The sequence below is a fragment of the Rhipicephalus sanguineus genome, chromosome 1 (genome assembly GCF_013339695.2).
Source record: "Rhipicephalus sanguineus isolate Rsan-2018 chromosome 1, BIME_Rsan_1.4, whole genome shotgun sequence".
NCBI lineage: Eukaryota > Metazoa > Arthropoda > Arachnida > Ixodida > Ixodidae > Rhipicephalus > Rhipicephalus sanguineus.
In genome coordinates this window covers 270,383,328-270,396,336 of record NC_051176.1, presented here as the reverse complement: position 1 = coordinate 270,396,336, position 13,009 = coordinate 270,383,328, and the positions used below count along the sequence as shown (strand labels likewise).

At 44.8% G+C, this 13,009-nt stretch overlaps 1 protein-coding gene across 1 annotated transcript; it reads left to right on the top strand.

Annotated features, from left to right (window-relative positions):
• The first annotated feature begins 1,578 nt into the window (after positions 1 to 1,578).
• LOC119388142 (uncharacterized) lies at positions 1,579 to 10,856 on the top strand. The gene is made up of 3 exons (XM_037655794.2): positions 1,579 to 1,761; positions 5,504 to 5,639; positions 9,401 to 10,856. The coding sequence occupies exons 1-3, from the start codon at positions 1,677 to 1,679 to the stop codon at positions 9,570 to 9,572; spliced, it is 393 nt and encodes a 130-aa protein (XP_037511722.1). The 5' UTR covers positions 1,579 to 1,676; the 3' UTR covers positions 9,573 to 10,856.
• The last annotated feature ends 2,153 nt before the right edge of the window (positions 10,857 to 13,009 follow it).

The following is a 13,009-nucleotide window of genomic DNA, read 5'->3' as shown; positions in this document are numbered from 1 at the left end:
ACACTGCTCACACCCATATTTACATTGATGGTTCAGTTATGACTACAAGCTCAACCGCCGCCGTAATAATTCCAGCAAGAGCTATCACAATACAGCTCAAAATGTTTCACGCAACCTCAACTACAGCTGCTGAACTAGTAGCGCTCCGTGCTGCTCTTCAATTTGTCATGGAGCAGACACCTAATTCGTGGTCTATCTTCTGCGACAGCAAAGCAGCCCTCCATAGTCTACCCTCCGCTTTACATACGTGGCAATAGCTTAGTATCCTTAGGAGCTGATGTTAGATGGGCGATATTTAAATAGAGAGTTGTTAGTCAGAACAACCAATACAAATTATTCATAAAAATGATGCCAAGATTATATATTTCAAGATGGTGAAATATAAACGCAACATATAAACGAAAGAGGTCAATTTTTCACGCAGACGACGACGTTTTGAAGCTGAGTTGATTATATGATAAATTCAACGGTCATCGGCGCCCAAACTGATATGAATGTTTTCATTTCTGAACTGATTTCGTGCCAGAGTAGGTGCTGACCTGCTCACTTTGGTTACAGGACGAATTCTGCCGGTCAAGGTAAATGATCAATGGCCAGTAACAAACAAAACAAGTTCGAAAGACCATGTCATGGAGCCATCTTCCCATATAGACGTCCAGGTTCAACAGCAACAACAAAAACAACAATAAGTACAGGTAGCGGGAAATGTGGTGGTCAGGTGTGTAAACTTCTGAAATCTGTTTTCTTTAGAAAAAGAAAACAATGTTGATAATCCACGGGCGCGTGAATTCTCTGTTTCTTTCGGATTGAATTTTCAGAGCTGTGCTGTTATTGGCAACATGAGTCATTAAGGAATTATGTGCGACATCCAGGGTTCCCCATTACTTTCGTCTTGATTTTCGAGTGCGATAAGAACATGCCGCATTCATAAGCTAACAGGTGTGAACGCCGTGACTGACCCATTTTCGCGAGCGCCCGCTTCGCTTCACGTGACCGCCGGATCTCTGGAGAAGGAAAAGAAAATAATAAGAAGGGAGGTTTAGGATGGAATAGGGCCCCGACTAACTCGGTTCACTAGTTCAATCTTTGGTAGCAGCAATGGTCCAGTTTGATGCGCCACCGGACACCACCGAGGCCATTTCGACAACTTCCGCGCGGAAGAAATGTTTGAAAGCGCAACAATACACTGTCCAACCACTGACCCTTGCGCAAGGGCTGCTCACTAATGGGGTCGTCAATTAGCGAACGAAGGCATCATACGTGTTTTTTTTATCTTTTCTTTTTCTCCGGAGAAGCCCAGTTTGGCCCCCGTGTCCAGATCGTGGTCGTGGCTGGGGCCACGTAGTGCGTGTCGGCCCGTGGCCGAGCTCCCCAACGCCTGTGACCCGTTCCGGAGAATCCCAAGTAGACCGAGGCATTCGTTATCAACCAACGTTCCCCGCCCCCTCCAGCGAGGTGCGTTACATAGTCGTTTGCGCTCTTCTCGGGCAGCGGTTCCCATAACGACGGTGCCACCAAACACCTCTGTGCCACAGACCATGACGGAGGAATTGCCGCGCAATGGCCTCAGCCCGCGGCGCCGGACCCGGGGCGCTCGTAGCGCTGTTTGTCGTACAGGTGGCTCGGTACGCAACCGGCAGCAGCACACGCGCTCGAGTACTACGACGTGGCCGAGGATGCCGCATCGCGGCCGCTCTGAGTTGTTGCCGTCGGCGCTGGTCGCGCTATGGCTCTCCTCATTTGCCTACATTGCATATGCCGGTGAGTAAACATTGCTTTTTTTTTCTTCTCATTGGTAGACAGTGAAAACGGAGTTTATTCTCTGAAAAGATCGAGGCTCTTATGCTGTGTTCACATCGCGTACCACATCCAGTACGATTTATGCTTCTGGTTGTAACTCGTGCTGGTGTCAACAGTCTACATACTACAGAGTATATTTTGTAGATGCCTACATAAAGCGCACTATTCCCCACTGCCGCCTTCCGAAGAAGCCCAAATAATAAAAAGCAATTTTGTTGTAAATGTGATAAGCGCTCCTTCGTAAGCAACGTGGACAGCATATCTTGCGCAATGAAGCTGCGATGCTAAGAATGTCTCACCTTGTTGAAGCATGGCCTTAGACGAAAGCTTGCAAGTGTTTGTTTGCCAGGCCTATTGAATGCCCCATTCCTTCAAGCAAGGCAGAGGTTCGCAATGAGACCGTGACTTAAGGTCATCATCAGTGATCGAATAAGAGGTATCTCAAACTGGACGCCAACGCCTCCGCGAGGAGACTTGTTCGCTGCCCAGACGTCCCTTCTTGATAATACCAGTTCTGCACACTACAGTCGACCCTAAATCCTTGTTTTGATCACATCCCTTTTGGAAATTTAAATCACGCGTTTGTACGGGAGTTTGATAACCACAGATTTTGTTTTCGCGTTTGGGCATAGTAACTTGGGCTCCAGAGACACACACTTCTAGGTATCGTTTCAAATAACGAAGAACTGTGTTTTCCTGTGACGGAGGTCCTTGTGTAAGTTTTGATATTTTTATTTTCTTTATATCCATAGATTTTGAAAATGGTTTCTTAAGCATCGATTAAATCTAGCGGAATAATAATGGCGCTCAATAAGTCGAATATACCACTGATCACATCGTGATCTTGACGTAAATTTTTCTTATATGAAACCAATTGCTTGTTTTCTGTCAAAGTGAGTTCACAGGAACAGCAAACGGCCACTTCGCCTCTCTCTTTCCTTCTTTCTTTATTAAGAGAACAGAATGAGGGAATAGTTGTTTCATCTTCTAAAATATATTAAACAACAAAAAAAAGTTTCTGCAGAAGGAAGTTGAAAGAAGTTCTTCAAAGTTACTCCGAGGAGAGATTCAAACAGAATTATTGTTAAGGAAAGACAGCGAGTACAACAAGCGCGAATTTCTGATTAGTTAGCCCTTTAGTGGGTGAAAATGTTAAATGGTAAACTGTGTCTCAAAAAGCGAAGCGGTGCGATAAGGTTGGCTATTCTCCTGCTACATGCGCGCACTTAAACGCGATACCGAAGCAATTACAAAACACAGCAGCACTTTTAAATATACTCGCCGACGTGAATGGAACCGATCGAATGTTGAAGGTCTCTCCCTTAGAGATCGGAGAGTTGTCCACGTTGCCTGGGGCGCTCGAAAGCCCTTTGAGGCATAACTCAATAATAGTAACCAACTGCGCACGAACGTCCCGCTTCCCATAAGGGACGTAGGATGGCCTATTGGCCATGCATGCGAGCTCATTAGAATGCATATGTAAGCAAGAATGTTTTACGCATACTGAAAATAAATAATAATACCTCAGATAACTTTATATAGGATATATAACAAGTTTTCGCATCTTTTAGTAAAAGTTTCATTTGGCAGAATCACTTTCCCGTCATTTTTTACATAAGAAATGGAGCGCGAATAAACAACCCTCAGGCTTCGTCCTTCATCTACATTAGTCTTCACGCAGTGAGTTTATGCTCGTTGCAACACCATGAGGAGCAGATGCCTGCAACAAAACCAAACGCATGTACAGTGGAAATCTTTTTCAGAGTGAACACAGGAGTGCGTGGCTTTGTGTACTATACCAAAGCCGTTAGGCGACGCACCGCAGCACATGCGCGCATGCGCGAGGAGGGTAGCTTTCCTTCGAGCGCATCACGTCACCGGAGTGCTTGTGTGTCGCCTACTAGCTGTTTCTCGGCCTCGGTGGTGATCGTATTTTAACGGCAACTAAAATTTGTATGCTCTCAGTTCAAACGGCGTGTTTCTTATGCTTGGCGTGTCACCTAGTTCTGGCATTCTTCTTTCTCCTGTGTTCTTGTAGTCGTACAGCGAACAGGCAGATAAACGCAAACATTTGAACTGTTACTTGGTGCACGTTTCACACACACACAAAAAATTTACGTTTAAGGAAGCAGTTTCAGTAAGCTTGATATTAATTAGTATTTTTTCATGTGCCCCTCTGCAAAAAAAAGAAACACTGCTGCCATTCTAAGGGCATTGACGAGTACAGCGCTGGCACCAAAATATGATGCACCCGAATATTCTCTGTCTTCGCGAACGGCTCCTGGGCTCGTCCGCAGTCGGCGCGTAAACACGGAGTTGCACCATAGCTGCCTTTATGTATAATACCACATATTTTCACAAATGTTCACGCCGGCAAGAGGAGCACAGCGATCCTACGATTTTCTATGTGCTCTTTCACAACTTTTGCAGTGTGTACCGGCGCCAGGTCATGCTGGAACACAAACTGTGCGTCCGAAAAAGCGCCTAGCTACAGGTCAATGATGATCTTGAGAACGCAATTACATCGAAGTTTCAGCGAAGTTTATTCGTGCATCGTGTGGAACGTAAATGCAAGCCCAACATTGTTGCCGCTTTGAAGCACACGGCTTCCTTACTGCAGTACGCTTGCAGCAGACGACACGCGCTTGCTTGTCTGACGCAGTGCGCGCGAAGGTGGAAATCTCGCACGCCGGACGTACTGGGCATGAGCAACGCTTCTCGCTGCTGCCGCTTAACTGCGCTGGGAGCTCGGAAAGCCACGCACTCCCGTGTTCACTCGCGACTGTACAGAATGCGACTGTACATTGACGCTGTTCAATCTTGTGAGGCTTGTAAGGAGCCCGTACAAACACTGAGAGCTCTGATTTTTGGTCATTATAAATGCGATTCCTCAAAGTGTGGAGGGCAGCACGTGGCCTGTGCAATTCTTTCCTGACCCCTCTTGCTCTCATTCCATTTCGTGAGCACGTTCCCTTGCACAGTGCTATTATTTTGTAAACAGCTAGACACTATCATGAAAGATTGCCGCCATGCATTCATGCGCTGGTCCACTATGCGCTCACTTTTACAGTTTAGTGAATTTGTCGGAGAGTTCGCGTAGTTTCAGGTTTTTGCCAATAGCAACTGCCATTTTTTTGTGCTTGTTTTATGTAAGACCTGCCATATTGGCGCATCTCAATTCTGTATTTGTAAGAGCCGACTGGCCGTGGTAGCTTAGTGGCTATATGGCGTCGCGCTGCCAAGCTCAAGGTCGTGTGTTCGATCCTGGTCTTGGTGGCAGTGCTTAAATGGGGACGAAATGCAGGAACGCTTGTTTACTTGGACTTGGGTGCACGCTGAAGTACTCCATAGTCTCTTACTATACGGCGTACCTCAGAAAGTTGTCGTAAGTTTGGAACGTAAAACCTTGGAATTTATTTTAATTTTGTCTTTTCTCACTTATTTGTTCCCGACCCTCCTTCATAAAAGAAAAATTTCGTAGTTTCTTTGAAATGAACTGAACACACGTTCTCCAAAGGAATGTGCATATTCTTTTGAGGAACGTACAAGGGATACTTTTATTATTTTGTGTAAGATATAACCAGCATGCTACGCCTTAGTCGAAGTAGACTTTCGCTTTTCACACTTTTCTTTTTGCCGCAAAGTTTATAAGGGCTCTGTAGTCTTCTTTTCCAGCAATGACATCTCTCTCTTTCTTATTCAGCCAAGAAAGACTGCTTGATAGACAAGGCGAAAGGATGGTTTGATCCCAGCAATGTGTACCAGTGCGTGAACTCCGATTGCTGCACCGAATACGGCAAGCACTCCTGCTGCGCCAAGAAGGCAAAGTCTGAAATCATGTATGTTTACTGTCTGTTATGTATTTTTAAATTGCGAAGCATTGCTGTTGTTAACTTCCAGCGACAGAGCTTACACTTTCATGTGCCTATGCAGATAGGTTTACAATACAGAGAAACACTTCGAAAAAAAAAAAAAAACACGCAAAGCCTTCTCTCTTCAAAAATTCTTCAAACTTTTTCTTCAAAAATACTAACTAAATCATCCTTCAATATATTAAGTAAAATTCTGGTAAAATGCAATCAAAAGATTTATAACGGTAGGTGTTACCACGTCTTAAAGGGATCGGCAACCGATTTTTCTCGACCCATTTTTTTTACGCCGCGACAGAAAGCTCACCCTACGCAGTGCTTGTAGGTCCCGTAGTTAATCCCAAAAGCACGTAGTAATTTTACAAGCAGTATTTCGCGATCTGAAAGGATCTAAACACGGACGTACCTTTCCTCCAGCAACGCTGAGAATTGATAGCGATGCCGCCAGCTCTTCTCGCGATTTGTGAAAGCTATCGTTGTTTTGCTTTCGCAGGAGTTCCTGCAACTATGCTTAACCACCTTTATTTAGAGCTTTTCAATTATTTTTGAAAATAACGAGCTGTTACAATGAGATGATGTGACATTATACACCTTCGCTGTATTTGTACAGCGTTGTGTGCGCATGCGTCCAAGGTTGCCTGCGCCTGTGTCACGGGTGGCTTGTCCAGGCGTCGTTACTCTCCCGATGCACGAGCCAAGCCAAGTCATCAAAAACGTCACTACACATATGCGCGGCCGCGCCGAGTAGCAGCGCGCGTCATTTCTGAGACAAAGTGTAGGTAGCAAAACTATGTCGCTCCGAAATAGCGACCTGGAAACTGCTTGCACGGTTGCATGAGCACGCTGAAAAGTTGCTCAAGACACGCTGACGAGCATAGGATCATTACGTCACGCGAAGGCAGCGCCACTTTAATGTATACTACTAACGCAGGCCTATAGTACATTTTTATGGAGTAATACCATTTAATATAAAGAAACGAACAATATTTCAATACTAACAAAAATAGTCGTCAACCGCGTGCAGCAATGAACGGTCACGTGGCCGGGTGCAGCGGATCGTTCATGTTCTTGCCGCCAGAGGCGCCACAGGTCATTTTTTCGCGACTTTCAATTAAGAAATAAAAATGAAAATCCACCTCTCACGAAAAAAACAGGGTTGGCTTGAGTCAATGCGACGGACAATCTTTCAATCAGTGGAGTCATCTCATTTCATGTTCTGGGCAGTTGTCGGTCCCTTTAACAACACCTACTAACCTTTTACTGCCTATTCAGTAATTCAGTAATGCTACAACTTTAGAGGTACAACCGTAGTAAGTTAGTAATGGCTACTACCTCATCCTGCCAGTAACACATTGTGCTGGGTAACGGTAATTTACGTGCAAAGTTATTTCTACTGTAGCTTCTTTCATTATATTTGAGTAACATTTAAGTTACCCCTCATTACACCCATGCGTGGATGCATTAGACTACAGAAATTTTACTACCCCAGCTTTAGTTGTGATTAAAAATACATAAGTGCGTACCGGCACAAGCTGTCCTTGGAACTCTGACTAAACATGCGTTTGAGGGAGCTAAACATGTTGCGCAGTATCCTGTTCACTGCGTTGTGTGATGCAGTTTACTTTATATACCTCTGTCAAGTGTACAACCAGTCACTCGCCCCTTCACGTTCTTTGTACGACCGTCACTTTCCATTAATAATGAACACAATTAAAATTTAGCGTGTTAATGCAGCCCGTATTTGTCTTCATTTTTCCTGGTCATGCCTTTGCATTGAAGCGGCTTAACTGTTGTCTAGAACGCTCACACAAGGCTGCTTTTTTTCGTATTGGTAATTCAGTCTGGTTCATAACGCTGACAAGGTTGTGGATACAGGAGCGCCATTAGTAACGGTCACTACCAATTATATTACTCACGCTACCGTTACTAACTGCGGTTACTAGCACGGTTCTAACACATGCGACACGCAGTTAGTAATAGTTAGCAATTACGATAGTAAGCATTAGATAGTTAGCAACTACGATTACTATTTCTTAAGTTTGTAGTGTAGACCGATTCTTACTCTGTCGATCTGCTCACGAACAGGGCATGTAGGAACCTACCCATTTGTCAAGAACTGTAACCGCAGCGAAACTTCTCGTGTACTTGCGAACGATGCCACGCAGTCCTTGCGAAACACACCAAGTTTCCAACACACACGTCTACGTACATCGCCTTCGACTCTTAGGTCTCCACGTTCATCGCTTATTGGACTTTATCCCACGTCTCAAGTATTCCGCATCGAGGCTACAGTGCACATTGCCGAGTGTGGCTTGGTGTAGCATTTGCAAAATACTATCCTTTCCGCGTCGGAATGGGTGACAACGCTGCTACTGCTGCAACGCAGCAGCACCAGCGTTGCAGCAGCGAGGAAACTGTTGGTTCTCATGCTGTCGCTGATAGATGTCTTTGTGCACCCTTATTCTGAAAAAAAAAAACAACAACAAAAAACAAAAACAAAACCCGAAAAAATGAAATCTAGCTGCCCTGACAAACGACATTCTTTGAAAGAATAGAAACACCCGCTTGCACTTAGCCCCATAAGAGTTAATTACCTAAAATTGTTGGTTACTACGCTGCTCATCGTGATTCGTAAATCAAGTTGTGTCCTCGTCTACATGCAGCCTAGATGCATATAGACGAGATCGCTTTGGGACCACGGTCGATACTGTACGCAAAAGAAAAGACCTACACGCACGCACGACAGCTTTCAGTACAATTATGCTCCGATGGGCCGTCAAAGGGCAATGCCCCTAGTGCCCTCTTAGCTAAACATCTTTACCAGACAAGGAAAAAAAAAAGCCAGGGCCCTCTTTTGTGTACTTAAAACGAGGCCCTATTGACATTGTTAATGCGGTCACGGCATCGGAGCTTGATGTAACCTAAAAGCACGGAAGCGGTTCAAGACATCAGAGCGATGGGTGGCGAAGGAGAAACATAATGTTTCGGAAGTGCTCCTTATGTGTACTTAAAACATAACGTCGCGACGACCACTGACATATCCCCGCTCTGTTATATATCCCACTCAAACTACCAAGCAGGAATGAAATCCATGCCGCCAAAACTTCGTATTGCGGGTGATTGTGTTGCAGAAAAAATGACTCACCAGTCTCGCGAAAAGGGTACTACAGCAGAAGAGAGAAAAAAAAGGGAATCTGTTTCATAGCACAGACAGACAATGGGCCGTGGTGCGCGTTCTACAAGTCCAAGTGCGCGCACGTGTGCACGCCTCAGCTTCGGAGCAGTAAAAACCATTGCAGTACCACCCAATAGGACTACGACGCGATGCCGTTTATCGGCCCCGTGTGTTTATTGTACATTTCTTTGCTCTCGCCCGGACAAAGGGCGGTCTCGAATAACGCACTTCTTCTTCCTTCGGGGCTTCTCTCGAGATGCGGCACATCGCGAATGAGCGAGTACGATGTGTCCGCGTTGCGTTCAAACAAAGCAGTACGGGAAGCTGCGTAAATACGAATAAAGAAAATGGGGGGACGAGCAAAATCGAGAGAGTGAGAGAGACAGACAGACGGCCCGCTCTCCTGCCTTCTCCCCGCAGGCCCTGACAGTCGGTTCAGTGCATACTTGCCTTCGCGTTCATTTGCGAACGCGACGAGTCGATAAGCGCGCCCATTGGTGCTTGCGTAGTTGTAGCTGCAGCAGCTGCTGCTTTTTGTTTCTCTTTGTCGGTGCAGACAAGAGCAGTTGCTACTCTGGGGCGGCTTACTGGGCTTCCTGCTCCTCCTCGCTGTCATCATCTACTGCAAGAGGAAGGACGTGCAGATCTTCGAGGGCCGCTCTCTGCGCTGCAAGTTCTGCCCCGGACAGAGAGACCGAATTGAGAACATTCGATCGAACGTGGCTTGAGCCGGCGGCAGTAAAGATGCGACGCGATCTCTCTGCCCCGAGGACGACGCGGGCCCTTCGGCGGCGGGCGCGCCTTCGCACGCGAGGTGCCTGGCGGATCCTCTGTACAGACGGGAACCCCCTCGTGTCCGCTCCAAAAAAGAAGGAAAGAAAAAAAGGAGCGTTTTGCAAATCCAGAGCTTAGTTAGAGATTACGGGTTGTCTCGTTTTGTTTTCTTTCTTCCCATTTTAGCCGAGTGAGCAGTGAAAAAAGAACTTTACACACTAAAGTATGTCCCAATGTTGTAATCAGGGTTATCGCCAGACATATAGGAATACAATTTGTAGGATGTTGCTGTTCTATAGTATATGACCATTTTTTTAGCTTAATCTGAGATGCCCGTACTCTTTCTTTTTTTTGGAAGGTACGTTCTTTAGATGGGTGAAATGTCGTTTAATCTTGAATTATCCTATTGCATTGCGGTACTGTATACTAGGCAGTCATTGCGGAACGTGTTCTCTAAGGACTACTTAATAGCAAGACCTGTACCAGGGCCAGTCGATGCAAAGTCGTTCAGTTAGTCCTGTTAAGGGTTAAGGCAAAACGCTGTCTTATGTCTTAACGTGACACCAGGTTTTTTTCGTTAAGCGTATGTGGCGATGGCAAGTTCAACAGAGCGAATAGCGCCGGCAATAAAAAAAAGAAACGAATACTGACGAATAGGAGACTGGTTATGTGTTTACGTGTGTTGTTATACATGTATGTATTGCTGTCAAAATATAATCAGCGTTGAGTGGTCCACTAGCCCTTCTTGTGCCGTCATTAGCGCTGTTCGCTAGCGACGACCAGCTAACTAGCCTAACTTCGTACGTACTCTTGTAGGCTGTGGTGTTCAAAGAAATAGCCTCTTAATTCCAACATTTGTATTTGCAATGGTGACAACCGCTCCGCACAGAGACACGTGTACCGTTTTTCGTGCGTCACTTCCTGCTTCTAACCTGAAGGAGCCAATAATCGCGTAAGAAATGAGCTGCTTTAACACAACGGTAATGTATTATCAATAACTTTGAGAGAGATAAGGCAATGCGGGCAGTAGCATGAACACTGTTCTCCGCATATCTTCGAAGTCTGCCTGAAAGAGCAGCTTTTAACACACATTTTAAGGAAATAACGAGCGATCTATATTACGACGCCGTAATACAGATTATCGCAACTGTAAATGATCTTATGAAAAGGCAATGAAATTTAAAAAAAATTCATTACATAAAAAAACGGAATGATCAAGTAAGCGCGACTAATTACTGTATGTGACATGACATGACAAGAACTTTATTGGAGACCTGAGGAACTCGAATCTGGGGAGCCGGAGGGCAACAAGAAAATTAGAGGCTGTGACTAATGTGGCGAACGATGTGTGGCAACAGCATACTTTCATGTTCTCGCGGTGCAAAGTCGTACGTTAGCAACTAATTTTGAACTGCGACAAAAGGTTGGCAAGCAAACAGGCTGATATTTCTGGAATAGGAACGTAAAATAAAGCTCCAGAGAAGAGATAAGCATAGCGAGGAAATAACCAAAATACTTCACACTAACAAACAAAAGAAAGGGGTAGGGACAAAAAAAAAAGCCTCGTTAACATGCTTTCTTTCATACAGTAAGCAAAAAAAAAAGGAACCAAGTTCCACGCAATACGTACAAAACACAAAGTATAACCATGCATGCAGAAATTTTTTAACATAAACATGAATAACTTTCACTCATAGTCAAACGCTACTTAGGGGACAAATTTGCCTCGAAGATGGCGTTCCGTTGCGGTGGCACGGTGATTGCGGTGCTCGGATGCTGACCCGAAAGACACGAGTTCGACCCCGGTCGCGGCGGTTGCATTTCGATGGCAACGAAATACCAGAGGCCCGTGTACTGTGCAATGCCAGTGCACGTTAAAGAACCCCGGGTAGTCGGAATTATCCGGAGCCCTCCATTGCGGCGTATCTCATACCGTGAGTCGCTTTGGTACGTTGAACCCCACAAACCAACCAATCAACCAACCAACAACAACAACAACGACAACAAAACATTTTATCAGTTGCATAGCTGATATATACGGATAGAATTAATGTTGATGCACCACCTACAGCGGTTGCTGGTGCAACGCGTTAGAGTACCGTCTTAGCATTTATACCTTCTAATTATTATTATTTGGCGGTGCTTCAACGTTGATCAGCTTTTGTTTCGTTTCCAACCATCCCTAAAGTGTGTTCGCATAGCGATGTTTGCGTCTCTGTGCTCTTCTGTGCCTTCTATAGGCGCGAAATCGAAGATATTGATTTTCTTCAAGTTGAGCTCGGCACAAAATGAGCAATGTACGAGCAGGGACGTTTGGACGCGGGCAAAATATATTACTAGACGATCGGACAATTGTTTTCCTTTGACAAATACGATTTTGATGACCTTAAGGGCACGCTGAGAATACCGACTGGCGACTCTTTGTCAGTGCTAGTGCGCTTACATTCTGTAGACTAAACCGAAAACACGCAATAAAATAGTGGTTCCACTTTGTGCGCGAAGTAAGATCAGGTGAATCGAGCGTCTAAAAAAAAAAGTTATTGCGACTTAAAAACAAAAGAAAAAAAAAACAAGTACAGTGACTAGAGTATATCCTACGAAAAAAACACAAAAAAAAAGGAACGAGTGACTGACGTGTCTTAAACTTTTCATTCAAATCTGTAAGGTTGTAAAAGCTTCAAGAAAAGGCATGCTGGCAGCAGCAAACGGAAGCTAAGTTAACGTTTACCAAATATCAGCCACTCTATGAAATCGTAAACGTTTGGCTATAAAGCTATTATATCTGTGAAAATTTGTACCAGCAGGGATAACTCGGAGCCAGTCGGCATGACTTAACAAGGATGACTAGAATGGCAATTGCTTAGTGCATGCAGCCTTAGACTCAAATGAAATTATTATTGTTATATTTGCGTATAAAAACCGTTGGAACAAGTCAATTGCCTTCGATGGGATCAAACAGGAGAGATGTGGCACATACCTACCTCTTTGCTGAGACATGCGTCACGGTTCCTTCTCCATGAATGTTTTTATGGTATTTTGTTACAACTGTGGCACGGGTCGTCGCTGCGCCCTCTCTTTGTAAAAAGGCAAGCTACTCTCGAAACGAGAACTTTCTTAGCATTCTTAAGAAAGGTGGTTTTAACAATAAGCAATGACTTGCCTGCTTTTGAGAATGCTTCATTAGCAAAACAAGTGAGCCAATATCGAAAAAGGCGCGTCAGTTTCGTATGCTTAAAAGCAGACACAACACAGGCACAAAGATAAAATAAAATAAAGCCTCGTATCGTGAAAACAATCCTCGTATTTATACGACGCTGGCTTTAATGGCAGGCGGCTTTCTCTAATTCATAGAATTAGTCTCACACAAAATTTCGGGTCTGCACTCACTTCT

Excerpts from the sequence above, each read along its gene's own strand:
- LOC119388142 (XM_037655794.2), top strand. The coding sequence starts at position 1,677 with ATGCCGCATCGCGGCCGCTCTGAGTTGTTGCCGTCGGCGCTGGTCGCG. Across the intron at positions 1,762-5,503 it reads TGCCTACATTGCATATGCCG|CCAAGAAAGACTGCTTGATA; the intron begins GTGAGTAAACAT and ends TTTCTTATTCAG. Across the intron at positions 5,640-9,400 it reads AAGGCAAAGTCTGAAATCAT|ACAAGAGCAGTTGCTACTCT; the intron begins GTATGTTTACTG and ends TTGTCGGTGCAG.